The 18,625-nt window shown below is 42.8% G+C and overlaps 1 protein-coding gene across 3 annotated transcripts in view; it reads left to right on the top strand.

Annotated features, from left to right (window-relative positions):
- The first annotated feature begins 2,431 nt into the window (after positions 1–2,431).
- Positions 2,432–18,625, top strand: part of FBXL3 (F-box and leucine rich repeat protein 3) — a 38,086-nt gene continuing 21,892 nt past the window's right edge. The window contains exons 1-2 of one of the 3 annotated variants that reach the window (XM_073347125.1): positions 2,432–2,687; positions 10,326–10,692. In XM_073347125.1, the coding sequence (XP_073203226.1) occupies positions 10,327–10,692 (366 nt within the window). In that variant the 5' untranslated portion in view covers positions 2,432–2,687; position 10,326. Of the gene's footprint in view, positions 2,688–4,463; positions 10,693–18,625 lie in introns of those variants that run through there. The other 2 variants (XM_073347106.1, XM_073347115.1) reach the window with 2 other exon arrangements.

Raw genomic sequence — 18,625 nt, 5'->3', positions numbered from 1 at the left:
TCCAAACAGGTTTGTAGACAACGCCAGAAGGATTTCAATCTGCCAAACTCACATTCAATCACCATTCTACACCTGCTGAGAGTGCAATTAAATCTTCTTTTGCCAAGCTCTCTGAGATCAGGATACGGTTCCATCAGCCAAGGCAAAAGGGGTTACACTGGGGGACCCAAGCTAAAAAATTCTTAACCTAGGGTCACCAATGAGTGTGGACACGCAAGCCCTGGGCTTTCAAACCCAGGGTTCATGAACTCAAATCCCAGTAACCCAGGTCTTACACTGCAGTGTAGAGATACCCTCAACTGACCAGCCTGCCAAGCCTATGAAGGAGGTGGACAGAGCGCTTCACCCTCAGGAGTCAACATCATTCTTGCGGGAATGGAATGAACACAACAGCCAGAATGAGTCAGACCAGTGGTTCATCTAGCCACGCATCCTGTCTTTTGTCAGTAGCCAACAACAGATGCTTCACAAGGAATGAATAAAACAAGGCAATCATCAAGTGATACATTCCCGTCATCCAGTTTCAGCATCTGTCAGTCAGAGGTATAGGGACATCTAGTGCATGGAGTTGCATCACTGACCACCTTGGCTAATAGCCACTAATGAATTTATCTAATTCTTTTTTTAATCCAGTTATAATTTTGGCCTTCACAACATCCGCTGGCAATGAGGTCCATAGATTGACGGTGCACTGTATGACAAAGTGCTTCCTTTTGTTTGCTTTAAACCTGCTGCCTAATTTCATTGCGTGACCCTTGGTTCTTGTACTATGTGAAGGGGTAAATAACACTTCCTTATTCACTTTCTCCACACCATTCATGATTTTATAGACTGCTATTATCATATCCTCCCTTGGCTGTCTCTGTTCCAAGCTGAATAGTCCCAATTTTTGTTCTCTCTCCTCTTATATAAGCTACTCTATACCCTTAATAATTTTTGTTCTGAACCTTTTCCATTTCCATTTTTTTTAGATGGGGTGACCAGAACAGCATGCAGTATTCAAGTATTCCCAATGCTTCCGAACATTCTTTTAGCTTTTTGACTGCTGCTGCACAGTGAGCAGATGTTTTCAGAGAACTATCCACAGTGACTCCAAGATCTCTTTCTTGAGTGGTAACAGCTCATTTAGACCCCATCACTTTTTAAGTATAGTCGGCATTATATTTTCCATGTATATTATATGGAATTATATTGTATTTCCATATACATTATATGTATTACTCTGCATTTATCAACATTGAACTTCAGCTGCCATTTTTTTGCCCACTCACCCTGTTTGTGAGATCCCTTTATAACTTTTCATAGTGTGCTTTAGACTTAACTATCTTAATTTTGTATCATCAACAAACTTTGCCTTCTCAGTTTACCCCTTTTTCTAGATCAAGCAGGAAGAGCCCAGCAGCTCAGGGTAACTGTTCCCTTCTCCCCGACTCATAACCAACAGGACAGCTCCTAAACCCTTCCCCCAGCCTGGTACTGGTAGGGTGAAAGTCCCAGGAGGGGCATGGTGGTAGAAGGGGGCAGGATTGGCTGGTGTAACCAGGCCCTCTCACCAGTACTCTTTTACTGTTTTCTTATGCTCACCTATCTGCCTGCATGCATCTGTTTTCTCATCTTGGACTGTAAGCTCTTTGAGGCAGGGCCTGTGACTTTGTTCTGTTTGTACAGCACCTAGCACAATGCAGTCTTCATCTATGACTGGGCCTCCTCAGTGGCACTACAGGACTACTGATAATAGTGCTTAATTTGGGGGTTCAAGGCAGAGTCAATTGCTGGCCAGCGAGATGCGGGGGCCAGGTAGGAGAACTCCTGCGGCAAGAGTCAAAACGCGCCTCAGGGGGCAGGCACCGGCAGCAGACCACTTGTTTAGTTTTAAGCTGGACCATCCTGCCTTTTTACGGTTGGTCCCCTGCCCAGTGGTAAGACAAAACGAAACGTGACTTTGTCTGTCATCACCACCACCACCACCACCACCACTCCGGCAGCCGCAGGGCAGCACACGCTCCTGAACGGCGCCCAGCGGCGGCGCGCCCTTGCTGCTCCGGCGCTCCGCCCGCTCCCGTCCGGTAGCTTCTGTGGGTGACGCTGCCATCAACACCCAGGAGAGGCGGTTCAAATAACAAGAGCGAGAGCGAGATCCCCCGCGGCTCCCAGGCCCAACTCATGGCTTCCGGCGGCCTGGAGGGGTGGTTTGGTTATAAACCCCACGGGGTCGTCACAGGGGAGGCCACAGCTCAGCCCCCGGCCAAGCCGGCCTCCTCTGCCGAGGGACTGCGGAGTGGAAGGAGTTCCCGTCCCCAGGCTGGCGGCCACAGCGAAGTCGAGCCGGCCAACGGCTCGCCGAGGGCCGTTGAAAGGGGTGACTCGCGCCCGCCCACCACAGCGCACCCCCAGGGGCGGAGCTTGTTGCCGGGCGCGCTCGCGAGGCCGCGCGAGGCCGCGCGAGGCTCCCGGGCCAAGCCGCCGCCATTTTGGGTGCTGTGCGGGGCAGCTTCCGCCGCCGTGAAATAAACAAGGGGGCGGAGGGAGCGAAAGGACGGAGCCGGAGCCACCGCGGGAAGCTTGTTTGGCTGGTGGGAGGCGGGACGCTGCTTGCCAGAGCCGCTGATGCGGCGGGAGCGGAGGCGCCAGTGTGGCCTGGGCCCAGGTTAGCGTGAAGCGCAGCAGGGAGCCGCCGCCGCCGCCAGGTGAGGGGCTGGGGCCCTGAGGGGAGAGGCTGACGGGCCGGCGATGGGAGGAGGAGTGATGGAGCTGTCTTTTCTCCCAGCTGCCCAGAGCCAGACCCCGGTGCTGGCAGGTCCCTCGTCTCCGCGGGGCCGGGCAGCGTGAGTCCGCACAGAGCGGAGACCCAGTGCTTGGCGCGGCGCAGCTCGGGCGGCCCGCCCCCTCCCGGGGCTCGCTGTCCGTCCGTCCGTCCGTGCTGCCTGCAGCCGGGGGGTTATCCGAGCCGGGGGGCGCTTGGCCGTACCTAACACGCGCATCCCGGTGATGCACACGGGCACCTGGGGGACGGCCAGCCCGGCTAGAAGCGCCGTTGGGGCGGCGGAGGGGGAGTATTTTCCAAGTAATAATTGTGGCGCCAGGTTAATTGTTGTAAGCGAGCTGGGGCAGGGCTGCTTATTTGCAAAGCATCCCGTGCACTGATGTTGCTTCCTGTTGAAGAACAGCAGTAAACTTCCCTAGCTGTAGTTGTAGGTGCTCTAATGACTGCTTGTCGCGGCCCCAGACCACCAGCCCTTGTTCTGTTTCTCTTCCACGCACTCTTAATGCTTCATCCCAAACGCAGGCACAACAAGCCCGCTCAGCATCTGTTCGGTTTGTTCATGTGAAGGAAGTAGGCTTGCATTAAAACGTTGACTATCATTGGTCGGCTTCTATTGTGTCTGTGCCTTTCTCAACACTCAAAACTTGAACGTTAAACAACATCTGCTTTATTTCTCATCTGAATTAATGACTGAACTGCCTAATTGCTTTGGAGTGTGATTTGCATTGCAAGCAAGTTATTGTAGCATATGCCCAGACTTGGCATCTGGGAAAATCGCAGGTACCAAATAAACTAATCTGTATTGAGAAATCTCTTGAGAAAATATCTTGATGAATCAGATAAGCAGAAAAGTATTAAGTGAAGCTAAATCTCTTCTATAGTGACACTTTGTTATGACTGGTTTTACACTGTATATCTTTTTCAGCCAAGTTCATTACAGGCTATGATTTGGAAAGAACTTGTCAGTAACATATTGTGTCCTAGGCAAGCTGGAGAGTATTATTAATAGGGTTTGTTTGGTACTTTAAGCATATGGAAAATGTTCATCTGTTAATGTCTGCTCAAATGATGACACCCATGTTGTGATTTTTTTTTTCATCGTGAAAATGTTGTCTGCTGTGTCCAGTGTTGCCTTTCACTGTTTGCTGTTGTCTGTAATTGTTTCAGGATTCAGTATGGTGGAATGTTTGGTATTTCAGAAACACAAGGCCAAGTTTGGTTAATTACCTGACTGAATTTATTTTTTTCTTAAATTTGGTCTGCAGGACGAATGGCCTCGTTTTCCTTAATGGCATCCACTTTGGATCTTTTCTGTGGACAAATGATACTTAAACTTTTTTTAAAAAATTTATTGATGGAACTGGTCTCAATATTGCAGCCTACACTTTAAAAAAAATCCTGATATCTTAATCATGTATAAAATAAAAATTATATCTGTTCCTACATTCTGTTGCAAAAAATATGCTTTTAATGAACTGTATGCTCAAGTGCAAAAAGTTCCATAATATAGTACTTTTGAAGTCTAATCAGGATTACTGTCTATGTTCAGTTCTGTGTGCACCATAGATTTCAGTAATTGAGCGTTTTCAGAATTTAATTTTGTTTCTTTTCGCCACTGCTGTCTGTGGCAAATAGATTCATAAATACTAAGGTCAGAAGGGATCATTATGATCATCTAGTCCGACCTCCTGCACAACGCAGGACACGGAATCTCACCCACCCACTCCTGCGATAAACCTCTCACCTATGTCTGAGCTATTGAAGTTCTCAAATCGTGGTTTAAACACTTCAAGGAGCAGAGAATCTTCCAGCAAGTGACCTGTGCCCTATGCTTCAGAGGAAGGCGAAAAACCTCCAGGGCCTCTTCCAATCTGCCCTGGAGGAAAATTCCTTCCCAACCCCAAATATGGCGATCAGCTAAACCCTGAGCATATGGGCAAGATTCACCTGCCAGATACTACAGAAAATTCTTTCCTGGATAACTCAGATCCCACCCCATCTAACATCCCATCACTGGCCATTGGGCCTATTTACTATGAATAATTAAAGATCAATTAATTACCAACATCATGTTATCCCATCATACCATCTCCTCCATAAACTTATCGAGTTTAATCTTAAAGCCAGATAGGTCTTTTGCCCCCACTGCTTCCCTTGGAAGGCTATTCCAAAACTTCACTCCTCTGATGGTTAGAAACCTTCATCTAACTTCAAGTCTAAACTTCCCAATGACCAGTTTATATCCATTTGTTCTTGTGTCCACATTGGTACTGAGCTTAAATAATTCCTCTCCCTCTCTGGTATTTATCCCTCTGATATATTTATAGAGAGCAATCATATCTCCCCTCAACCTTCTTTTAGTTAGGCTAAACAAGCCAAGCTCCTTGAGTCTCCTTTCATAAGACTGATTTTCCATTCCTCGGATCATCCTAGTAGCCCTTCTCTGTACCTGTTCCAGTTTGAATTCATCCTTCTTAAACATGGGAGACCAGAACTACACACAGTATTCCAGGTGAGGTCTCACCAATGCCTTGTATAACGGTACTAAAATCTCCTTATCCCTACTGGAAATACCTCGCCTGATGCATCCCAAGACCGCATTAGTTTTTTTCACGGCCATATCACATTGGCGGCTCATAGTCATCCTATGATCAACCAGTACTCCCAAGGCCCTTCTCCTCCTCCGTTACTTCTAATTGATGTGTCCCCAGCTTATAACTAAAATTCTTGTTATTAATCCCTAAATGCATGACCTTACACTTCTCACTATTAAATTTCATCCTATTACTCCAGTTTACAAGGTCATCCAGATCCTCCTGTAGGGTATCCCTGTCCTTCTCTAAATTGGCAATACCTCCCAGCTTTGTACCATCAGCAAACTTTATTAGCACACTCCCACTTTTTGTGCCGAGGTCAGTAATAAAAAGATTGGTCCCAAAACTGATCCCTGAGGAACTCCATTGGTAACCTTCCTCCAGCCTGAGAGTTTACCTTTCAGTAGGACCCGCTGTAGTCTCCCTGTTAACAAATTCCTTATCCACCTTTCAGTTTTCATATTGATCCCCATCTTTTCCAATTTAGCTAATAATTCCCCATGTGGCATGGTATCAAATGCCTTACTGAAATCTAGGTAAATTAGATACACTGCATTTCCTTTGTCTAAAAAATCTGTTACTTTCTCAAAGAAGGAGATCAGGTTGGTTTGGCACGATCTACCTTTTGTAAAACCATGTTGTACTTTGTCCCATTTACCATTGACTTCAATGTCCTTAACTACTTTCACCTTCAAAAAATTTTTCCAAAACCTTGCATACTACAGATGTCAAACTAACAGGCCTATAGTTACCCGGATCACTTTTTTTTCCCTTTCTTAAAAATAGGAACTGTGTTAGCAATTCTCCAATCATACGGTACAACCCCTGAGTTTACAGATTCATTAAAAATTCTTGCTAATGGGCTTGCAATTTCATGTGCCAATTCCTTTAATATTCTTGGATGAAGATTATCTGGGCCCCCTGAGTTAGTCCCATTAAACTGTTTGAGTTTCGCTTCTACCTCAGATATGGTAATATCTACCTCCATATCCTCATTCCCATTTGTCATGCTACCATTATCCCTAAGATCCTACTTTGCCTCAGTCTTTAATAAGGCTAAAGATTTGTTTAGATATTGGGCCATGCGTAGATTATCCTTGACCTCCACTCCATCCTCAGTGTTTAGTGGTCCTTCTTATTTATACGGCTATAGAACCTTTTACTATTGGTCCAACTCTACTTGACTTTTAGCCTGTCTCACTTTATCTCTACATGTTCTGACCTCAATAATGTAGCTTTCCTTGCTGATCTCTCCCATCTTACACTCCCTGTACACTTTCTGCTTTTTCTTAATCACCTCTCTGAGATGCTTGGTCTACAACTCCTCCCAATGAATTTTTTCCCCTTTCTTGGGATGCAGGCTTCCGATAGCTTCTGCAGCTTTGATTTAAAGTAATCCCAGGCTTCCTCTGCCTTTTAGATCCATAAATTCTTCAGTCCAATCCACTTCCTTAACTAATTTCCTTAATTTTTGAAAGTCAGCCCTTTTGAAATCATAAACCCTAGTTGCAGATTTATATTTGTTAATCCTTCTGTTCAGTTTGAACTGAATTAGCTCATGATCACTTGAACCAAGATTGTTCCCTACAACCATTTCTTCTATGAGGTCCTCACTACTCACCAAAACCAAATCTAAAATGGCATCCCCTCTAGTTGGTTCAGCAACTACTTGATGAAGGAATCCATCAGCTATCGCATCTAGGAAAATCTGAGCCCTATTATGACTAGCACTCGTCCTCCAGTCTATATCTGGGAAGTTAAAGTCTCCCATGATCACACAGTTTCCATTAGTATTTACTTTATTAAAAAGATTAAAAAGGGCTCTGTCCATATCCAAATTAGATCCCGGCGGTCTATAGCACACCCCAAGCACTATCCCAGTGGAGGCTCTAATAGTTTTCTTCCCCATTGTAACTTTTGCCCAGACAGACTCTCTTATCCATTCCATTGCTTCTTATTTCTTTACATTCTACCTCATCATTGATATACAATGCTACTCCACCACCTTTACCTTTATTTCGGTCTTTCCTAAACAGCACATGCCCTTCAATACCTGTAGCCCAGTCATGACGACTATTCCACCATGTTTCTGTTATCCCTATAATATCTGGTTTCACTTCCTGCACCAGTAGCTCTAGTTCCTCCATTTTGTTACCTAGGCTCCTCGCATCGGTGTACAAACATCTTAATTTTTGCTGTTTGGCCTCGCTCACATTCTGTACCCTATTAGGCACGGTCATTCTACAGCCAGTATAACCTATTAGACTGGTATCCACACTGCCCTTCTTCCTTATAGGTTTCAGAGTAACAGCCATGTTAGTGAGCTGTAGCTCACAAAAGCTTATGCTCAAATAAATTGGTTAGTCTCCAAGGTGCCACAAGTACTCCTTTTCTTCCTCCTTATATACATTCTCCTACCCACGGTTGTATCCTTTCTTAATTCGTTTTCTTCCCTCTCTATGCTAAAATGCGGTGTGGAGATTACCTGGACATCTCCCAACCATCTTCCCCAGATTCCTAGTTTAAAGGTTTCTTAATCAGTTGTGCCAGCCTCCATCCTAGAAGTCTATTTCCTTCCCTACTCAGATGAAGTCCATCCTGAGAGAACTGTCCTCTGTCCATGAATGCCTCCCAGTGGCCATACATCCCAAAGCCCTTCTTATAGCACCACTGCCTAAGCCATTTGTTGATAGTCATAATCTTGTCACACCTTTGTTGCCCTTCTCTAGGAACAGGCAGAATCCCACTAAAGATCACCATATAGATTCAAGGGTACACTTGTGACTGGAAAATAGTGCTTTGGTTCTCTATCGGCCCTTCTACTGAGCAGATTGGTAATCCATCACATTCTCTATATAGACACACTTCAGGCAATCTAGTAGAAATGCCCTGTTGACCGTGTGATGCTTCTGTGGCAGTTAATCTAACCTTGATTGGACCTGAATTTTAATTAACCTGCCTATACAGTTGCAGAAGGCACCCAATCCATAGAGGAGCAAAAACTGGCAAATACATTATTCATTACTATGCTGGGCCCTTTGCTTCCTCTATACAAATAGAAAGCCATCTGCAGCTTGGTCAGAAATTTCAGATGAATAGCCTATTGCAGCACAGTAGTAATGACTTTCTGCACGCTTATGTTCATGAGTTTATGGATCATTGTGGATAAATTAAATAAGTGCATGAGAATGTGTTTACAGTAGTGCATTATCAAAATAAGCTTGTGTTGTGAATGCTGCCAATTCTGGGATAGAACAGGGATATTGAAAGGATAAGGACATGGAAACGCAACTTGTCAGTATATGTTCAAATTTGATTATTTCGTGTTACAAACAGAGCGTCTGACCATGCTTTCTCTCTGTTACTTTGACTCATGCTCAAAAATAACTTTGTGAACAATATGGTTGTGATGGGGAGGGGAGAATAGCTAGGAAATGTAGTTAAGGGAGCAATGAATATTCCTTACCATATTTTACTTTATGCATCCTTTTGTGCTATCTAGCAACTATATCTGTGATAAATGTTTCACTTTTTTTTGTCAGCTATAATGCTTTTTTTATAATGCAGTTCGCTGAAACATTTAGCAAATGAAAGCTTGTTGGGAATTGCACAAGTAACTTTCCAAGCTTCAAACTGACAATATATTATTGACCTTAACCATAGTACCTGAATAGTCATTTTCTGACTGAAGATGTCTGTCTTTTTACAGAAAGTTTGGGGTTTGGGGGGTTTTCCTGTAGGACTGCCCCAGTATTTGGAGGACTGGGAATGAGATATTATACAGGCCATGTCAATTTATTGTGATCTCATGTTCTGAGTCTTTGAAAAACTGCTGAAGTCAGGACTTGACATTTGACAAATTCTTGTTTTTTTTTCTTTTTTTTTAAATTTCATTATTCTATCTTAATACATCAGAGCACTAAAGTAAAAGTAAAGGATTAATGGGCACAAACTGTTTTAATTTTGGTTTCGAAGCTGACATCTGTAACTCTAAAAACATCCTAAATGTTATCTTCATTTTAAAATGGGCTTACAAAATCTGACCCTAAATTTTATCCCTGTCCATAACTTATTTTCTTAATTTATTATTTCCCCCCATAATAGGCAAAGCAAGGTAGAACTTGCAGAACACCATGTTTTAAAAGAAATGCATACTGTTGAGAATTGGGTACCTGTTTGCCATATCACATCTATTCAACTTAATAGAATAACATTTTGAATATCTAATTAGAATGTAAACTGTGGTGCTCATCTAGATGTTTAGCCCAAGAATTAAACTTCACTAATATTCATGAAATGTAGCTGTTTAGAAGTTAGCACTAATTGGCACCTTCGTAGTCTCAGCAAAGAAGGTGCCAATTGAATGGACCTGGAACCAAAACTATTTTTTTCACCCTAAAATGTGATGGTCAAGTCAGGATTGAGACTCATTGATTTGGGAGGGGATGTGTAATAGCAAGGATAAAGTGTCTCTTATAGGGTCTGGGGAAGAGTGCACACATAATGTCTTCGCGCAGTAGTGAGACGGGAAGTGCAACTGACCATTCACAAAATAGTGAAATTAAACAATCTGAAAAGAGTTTTTTCTCTAATCTTTTGGTTTCATTAATCTTAAATTTTACTTGTAACTGTGGAAGGTACAATGCTTTCATATGTTAAGATAATATCCAAGATGACTTCTCTTCCAGACTTACGAAAGAAACACCATTAGGTAGCATAGAAATAAGCTGTCACAGGGTTGATAGCTCCTATTTTGAAAAAAATTCCGTTTCACCATAGCATTTTCCGCATTTTTCAGTTTTGACTTGACGTTGATGTAGCAAGAGGAAACTTCTCTTGTGAAAATTCTATCCTGTGATGTGTATTTCCATGGTGCCTGGGACCAGGACCCCTTTGTGCTGTAAGTACTTAATGTCTCTGTATTCTGTGGAGGTATGGAGAGTAATACATTTTTCTTATTTTGATAGAATGAAACGAGGAAGGAAAAATAGTGAGGCCAACAATAGTTCATCAGAGGAGGAGATTGGAGGAGAATCTAAGAAACAGAAGATTACAGATGAAGAATCCACTGAGATCTCTCTGAGTCCTGATTGGGGTAACCTCCTTCCAGACATTATTCTGCAGGTGTTTCAGTACTTACCTCTTCTTGATCGTGCTCATGCATCCCAAGTCTGCCGAAGATGGAATCAGGTGTTTCATATGCCTGATCTCTGGAGATGTTTTGAGTTTGAACTGAATCAACCAGCTACATCTTATTTGAGGGCTACGCATCCTGAGCTTATCAATCAAATTATTAAAAGGCATTCCAATCATCTGCAGTATGTTAGCTTCAAGGTAACATCTTTTACATTCTTATGTTTGAAAATGAGTAATTAAAAAAATTGATTTGCATTTCAAATAAGGTTTGAAATTGAACAAGTTTATTGCAGTTCTATTAAATTTAAACAATTCTTAAAACTCCTTTTTATTTGTGTATGACATGGCTGAAGATAACAAAATAGTATTTCTTGAATACTCCAAGATAGCTTTCACAGTCTTGATAGTATGAGTTGTAAGAGATTTCACTTATCCAAGAAGCAATAATTGGAAAAAAAGTAGCATTATTGATTAAGTGAACAAAGCATTTTAACATAATGACGTTTCCTAATTCACTTAGAAAAACAGCTTCCATTTTAAAAGCCTGTAAGTGCAAAGTTAAAAGACCATCCTAATCATGAGTATTGTCAGTATAAAGTGATATGGGTAGTTGTGATTTTTATGTATCTCCTTTCTTCAGAATGTTTCCTTGTAGAACAGAGGAACTTAATGAGTGGAAAGGGATTAATAACAAAGTACATACTGACTTTTCAAATGAAAGGTGTAGTGGTATTACAGGGAGGAGGTTTATTTGGTGTGGAGAATTGGCAAGGCGTGGCTAGTGGATTTTTCAGAATATATATCTTTTTCTCATTTTCCCCCTTTATTGTCTGGCCTGCAGCCACAGACAATCACACTTGGGTTCCTGCACATAGTGTTTCTTCTGGGACCTATCCGAAGCAGGAAGTGCTGTGAACAGTAGCAGAGATATTGACCTGTTGAGGTGGCTGACTAGATGAACAGGGAAAGGAAGAAGCATATGAGAGAGAGCGTGAAAAGAAGGGTGGCTGAAACAGAAGGGAAAATGAGAGTGGAAAAAGGAAGAGACTGAAATAGGTGATGTGGTGGTAAAATGCAAAAATGAGTGGGAAAGACTGGCAGAAAAGGTGTCAAGAATGAAATATAAAAGGAAGGGGAAGACCTAGAAATGGGAGAGGTGAATCAAAAACAGAAGAATTACTTAGAGCTAGTTGACACTGAAACCTTATATTATCATGGCTAAGTCTGAGAAGTGTGCAAAGTCCACCTCCCTGAGACATAGCAATGCTGACCAAAACTCCACTGGGTCAACAGAAGAATTCTTCCATCGTACTAGCTACCGTTCTCGGGGAGGTGGATTAACTACAGCTATGGGAGAATCCCCTGCAGTTGCTATAGTGAGTGTATACATGGCAGCATTACAGCAGTGCCACTATAGGTTATGTCTACGCTATGACTTTTGTTGGTGTGACTTATGTTTTTCAGGGTGTGAAAAAACACCCTGGTGAGCACCATAAGTTACACCAACAGAAGTGCTGGTGTGAACAGTGCTATGTCGATGAGAGAGCTTCTCCCACCAACATACCTCCCTGAGCAATGTTAGCTGTTTTTATTATGTCAGTGGGAGAGCTCTCTCCTGTTGGCATAGAGCAGCTAAATGAGCGATCTCACAGTGGCGCAGCTGCAGCAGTACAGCTGTGCTGCTGTAAGCTTGCTAGTGTAGATGTGGCCTAAGAGTGCAGCCTTTAGTCTTAGGATGGACATACTTTCTACCCAGAAGACTAGCTGGATTGGTAGCCACAAGAAACTCAAATCTTTTGCCTAAAATTTTGGCATATTTCTCTTTCCCAATCCTATTCAAAAGGGCATCTGGATGTGTTTGTGTGTAGTTTGTTCCCCCTCCTTTCCTTCTGTCCACACAAATTAAATTAAAAACTTAGCACTGAGTAAATTTGGATGTTTTGGTTACTACCCCAGTCTAGATCAAAACACCCAACTCGGCTCAGTTCAATATTTGCAGTTTCTGCTGTGGTATATGAATTGCAACGTAGCACAGTTCCAAGTCAAAATTGTGATGTATTGGCAGAGTACAAGGAGGAAACTTGCTCAATCTTTGGCTATGTATCCCTGTTCTAGCCTATATAACAAATTTATCACTACATATTTGTTCTGTAGTTCATCACCAAAATGGCAATTAATAGCCACTTGAATTTGAGTCTAATGTAAATGTGGAAAAGCAAAGGCCAGTGTTTTAACTTGCGCCACTAATGTATTCCCAGATTACGATGATTTTACCTCTTGAGAGCCCAAGCTCTGAATCCTTGGGAGATGCTGTTTTTCTTGCCTGCCTGCATTCCTTCTAAATAAGGCTAAGGAGACTTAAGGAAGACTAGTTAGCCACACGCACTGTACCTGTTGGACTGTGTGTGTGGCTGTGCCTGAGGTAAAGACCACTATTAGTCAAACAGTGAATGCAGAAGGGTCATCTAAGTGATGTTCCAAAAAACAAAAATGTGAGATTAGTTGGAAAACTAGACAACTGGTGATTGGAGTAGTTGCATTTTCAACAGACTTAAGAAAAAAAATTAATACAAAAGTAGGCAATTCCTGTTTAGTTTTCTGTTGTGTGTCAATCTTGTCTGGCAACCCCTGGCTATATCTATTCTAGGCGTCTCCGATTTAGAGGTCGCCAAGCAGTCATGCTGAGTTAAAGGGACATTGGCTCAAATTTCTTGAAATTGACTAATTTTTAAAAAGTATTGTATGTGATATACAACCTTTAAATAGCACATGCTCATTTTATTAAAATATTCCGATAAAAATCTAATGAGCTTTTTTTGCTTCTCTAGCTATTTTTACAAGGTTATTGTATTGAACTGAATAACACTACCAAAAAATATTCAGGCCTCTCTCTTCTTCTCCCTTCCCTCTGTTTACATGCTGCTGTGCTATCTGGTTTTATGGTTACTTTCCCAGACCATATACAGGAGTTCTTCTGAGAGTCGTGTATTGGGCATTAGCATCCTCACAGGAAGTGCAGTTAACTATCAGCAAAAATAAAGTAGTTATTTTTCTCTCTAACTTTAACTTTAGAAGGTACAAAATCTTCAGACAAAAACGTGGGGTTTCAAATGGACTGTATCCATTTAAGCTAAACGGTGGAGGTGGTTGTTAATGTTTAGAAATACAGATTAAGATCTCAACTCTCTTTCACTACTGTCTTAAACCAGATTTGCTGTTAGTATTCTTTTCACCTTCAAATATTTGAACTAATAGTGAACTAATCTGCATTCAACTCACTTGGGTTCCCAATTTTGTTTTATAAAAATGTAAAGAAAAAGCAGTAATAAAAAATACCCATAAATTTAACAAGAAATGATCACCTAGTTGGACCTGTCAACCCCTATCCCTGCCTTCACTTCATAAGTCTATTTTAAGGGTAATTTAAACAGGGGAACCAGAGAAAGCACAACATGGCCTGGAGTCCCTTCACTTCCCCCCTTCTAAATTGATTTCTTTCTGCTTAGAACCCTTCTACCAACTCACTTTTTTTTTTAAATCTAAACTTCTGCTGTGGCAACTGGCAGGTGATTTGTGTCCAGCTGTATGGCTGGAAGCTACCTGGGCCAGTGAGAAGTACCTGCTTCTCTTTATCCAAGACCATAGTCTCTGTATAGAAGTACCTTATTCCGTTTCCCTCTCACTCTGCCTTTTGGATGCACCATGTCTCACATCACTCTTCATGGAGCAGCTGCATCCCATACAGGACAGACTTGCAATAACCAATACATCCCCATGTCGATATGCAAGCAAGTTACATACAGTAACTTTAAGTGTAGTGCTAGTCCAAAAAGTGACATGATAAAAATAGTACCTTCTTTTCAACAGAACTGCTTCTGTGTGTACTTGCTCATTTTTCGTTGACTAAAAATGGGTTGGGCAATAATTTAGTCAATTGGTCAATCAAACATTCTGATCAGATATTTTAAAGCACTACCTTATTTGAACAGTAACAAAAAGGAGTAAGACTTTGTGGTCTCCAATGGATGTAGCCTTAAATATTTAAGCCTAATTACCAAAAAAAGTTACTTAATTGAGTTATTTTAAATCAGAAAAATGCAAAACAGTGAAATCAAGCTCTAAAAAAATTCAGGAATAATTACCTGTTGCAATATTGCATTAGCATTTTCATGTGAATATTAGTCTTACTGAACAGATACAAAAGAGGAAAAATGAAATGAAACAAAACAAAGACAGCAACTATAAAATTTTGTAAATGTACTTATGCTAGGTAAGGAGCAGGCCAATTCTTCAAGCATCTTGCTTCTATTTTCTTTATTGGCTCCCACTGCTTCATCTGTATTCCTGTCATTATCAAATTCATCAGTCTCCTTCCTCTTCATCTGATGAATATTGAGTTGACTCCACATGTGCCATTTTCTTCTTGTGATACAGTCACCAGTTTCCCCGCAGCGGAGAACTTTTGTCTGCTTCTGGGTTTTGAATGGATGATTCTCCAAACTAACCGCTCTTTTGTTATGCACATGCAGTAGTACATGGAAGTGTTAAAATTTTCTCCCATTGTAGCTAGAGTACAGGGAGGACTCGGCCCTTTCTACTATGATGAGGCAAATTATTTTGATTCAACTGCTGGGATTGTACTCCATATTGTTCTACAACTGAATAGGCTTCTTGTTTTATAACTTTCTAGATCCATCAGAGTTATTTGTTTGTATGTTTAAAATTTGCAACAGCCACTCTGAGGTTACAAGCTGGATCAGATTCATCATCAGAAAGGTCTTGGTCCTGGAAGCATCAAGAAGGTAGGCAGCAACATATGCAGGACTGATCATTTGATTTCCCCCTCCCCCATGATATTTTATCTGTCTATTTTTCTTCCACTTTTGTAAGTGGACAGCATTCAGAATTTTTGCAGATATATTTTTTTTTCACGTTCAGGAACTTGTTCTTGGTATCAAAACAGAGTAGAACTATCATTTTCCGTACTCTGAAAGGACTGAGCTACAGGTTCAAGCAGTGAAATGAATTTTGTTTTCAAAAAACATTGTCATGAAGAATGTCAGTGCAAATTACTTTTGGGCAACACTGAGCCGCTCCTTCAACAGCAACTGCGTGAAGAGCCTTCTTGAATATTTGGAGGCCTTTGAAACATTTAATTAAGATGTCCATTGAGTCGGCCAGGCTTACTCAGTGTGGACAAAAATGAGTGCAGTATTAAATGATGCTGAAAAATGGCTGCTGATACCAGTTTTTGAAAAACTTGAAAATGCCGTTCACTTTTACATAAGTGATAAGAAACTTGTTACATCTCAACAATCGCCTGTGAAGAGCTGCATTGTATGGGCAGCACATCCGTAACACAAGTAGATATTGATTTAGCAAAAATGCTCAAGCACCTTTCTTAGCCATGTTGTCTGTCACAACCAAAATAACTTTCCATTGACTCAATTAATTGCTTATATTTTTAAACTGGTCAGCAATACATTGGGCTGAGTCATGTGGTGATGCTCAGTTGTGCATTGGAATCAGGTTGTGGAGTTGTTACCAGGAAGTTAGTGACACCTTTATCATGAATATTTCTCCATCTAGTAAGCAATAGAGACACGTGAGGAATTTGTGCAATAACAACACCAACTCTTTTTCATTTCATCCACTTCAGCATTCAGAAGACTTCCTTGTTTCCAACGTGATACTTCGTAAATTGGATGCAACTTATGGAAAAAATGCAAGCATTTAATGGTGAATGAAATGGTGTATTGTTGACATAAATACCTCTAACAAACTTAGCTGTGTTTTGGTTTTTTTTCTAGGCCTGGGACATTCAATCGAAAAACCTTTTAATACCAATTTAATGTGCATCTGAAGACTTTCCAGGAGTAGGAGTTTTCAGTGCTGAAGCAGATAGGGTAGCTATCTACTAGCTATAGAGTAAACTCTTGTTAGAAGATGAAGAAATAGAATTAGTTTCACTTTCATTAGAGATACAAAGTAGGTGAGGCAATATTGTGTATTGGACTAACTTCTGTTGGTGAAAGATACAAGCTTTCAAGTTTACACAGAGCTCTTCTTCAGGTCAGGGAAACATACTCAGGCCTGGTCTACACTACACCGCTAGGTCAATATAAGGCAACTTATGTCAACTCAGTTATGTCAGTGTACACACTATAGCCTTGTCCCACTGATGTAAGTGCGCCACTACATTGATGTAATAACTCCACCTCCATGAGAGGTATAGGGCTTGTGTCGGTGTAGTGAGGGCGCAGTGTCTGTCTGTGTAGACACTGCATTACTTACATTAGCTGTAAGCTGTCTTGCTCCATGCTGGAGCTGTGGAAATTGACCAGAAAGCTGGATAACTAGAGCCTGGGTGTCCCATCTCTCTCCGGGCGGCTGCTCACTGCTCCTGGACTCTCAGCCCCCTCCACCCCTCTTCAGTCGGTGGAAGCACTCCTAGTGAGGATGCACATCACCAGCAGAAGGAGGGTAGTGTGGACATCAGCCACCAACGTAATTACTATGTTGGCTGTAAGTTGACCTAACATAAGTTGTCGACTTAAGTTAGTAGTGTAGACATGCCCTCAGAGTGTCACAGCTAAATACTGTACAAGGTGGAACAGACAGGCCTGCCGACAGGGGTGGGGGGCAAAAGGGGCAATTTAAAAGGGCCTGGGGGCTCCCGGCAGCGCAGCAGAGCTAAGGCAGCTTTCCTGCCTGCCCTCACTCCGCGCTGCTCCTAGAAGCGGCCAGAACGGCCCTACGGCCCCAGGGGAGCAGGGGGTCTCTGAGCGCTGCTCCCACCCGAGTGCTGACTCCGCAGCTCCCATTAGCCGGGAACTGCGGCCAATGGGAGCTGCAGGGGCGGTGCCTGCGGGCAGTGGCTCATGGAGACCCCCTGGGGCTACTGCCAGAGGGGTGTGCTGGTCTCTTTTGAGAGCCGCCCGAGGTAAGCACTGACCCTATAACCCCCTCATTCACCGCTTCCCAGAGCCTGCACCCCTTCCCACGCACCCCTCCTAGAGTCTTCACCCCCCCAGCCTGGTGAAAGTGAGTGAAGGTGTGGAAGACCAAGTGATGGAGGGAGGGGGGATGGAGTGAGAAGGGGTGGAACAGGGGCGTGGTCTCAGGGAAAGGGCAGGGCAAGGGACTTTGGATTTATGCAATTAGACAGTTGGCAACCCTAGCAGGCAGGCACGTGGAAGCCCTGGCCATGCTGGAAGAGCGAGCCCAGCAGCTCAGCTGGCAGCTCATTCGGCACCAGCCAGCGCAGGCACAGCACCACCCAAATGTCAGGCAGACTGCATCAGCTCTGGTGCAGCTTGTGCGTGTGTGAGGGCCAATTGACTGTTCTGCCCTGGGACCTGGAATTGCTCGGGCCTGGGAACAGATTGTTTAGCATAAGCAGGAAGGTAGTTTTGTGCATCTGAAAGTTCTGCAGCCACTGCTCGTCATCCCATACTTGTATTACGATGCAGTCCCACCACTCGGTTCTTATTTTCCAAGCTCCATACCAGTGGTCCACCATGTGCATCTGCTCCTTGAATGCCAACAGCAATCTTGAATTGTTTCTTTCCATTGCTCGCAGCAAGGCAGACGCCACTGTGTCATCGTCATCAAATTTGCAGCTCCTGAAATAATGCAGAATCAGTTGTTGTGTTCATGACGCTCATCACAAGATAGAGCTGTGCAGGATCCATGCTTTCAGATAGCAGCACGCAATTTACTGGGGCTGTTGAAAAACAGTGCAAAACATAGTCGGAAACCCATGGAATGATGGGATGGAGAAAACTGCATCATGGGCTGGTGAGCCTGCCCCTATGAGACACTGTGATCCCTTCCCAGAGCACCCAGCGGCAGATGGTGGTGAATTGTACAATGAGATAGCAGGGTGCTGTTGGTAGCTCTCTCGATGCAAGAGCACCAATGGTGGATGCGCTCTGCCATCACAAGGAGCATTGTGTGGACATACAAAAGCTGTTTAATTACAGTGGTGGATGATTGTCCAGTTTAATTAAGTCAACTGAACTATGTAGTGTAGACGTAGCCTGTATCTGAAATCTTTGTTTATTAAGGGAGAGGGTTAATGGTTTTGCATCTCTTCTCTTTGTATTGGTGGAGAGGCTTAATGAGTGGG

Source organism: Lepidochelys kempii, chromosome 1 (genome assembly GCF_965140265.1).
Source record: "Lepidochelys kempii isolate rLepKem1 chromosome 1, rLepKem1.hap2, whole genome shotgun sequence".
NCBI classification, from domain to species: Eukaryota; Metazoa; Chordata; order Testudines; family Cheloniidae; genus Lepidochelys; species Lepidochelys kempii.
This window is presented reverse-complemented; position numbering and strand designations above follow the sequence as displayed.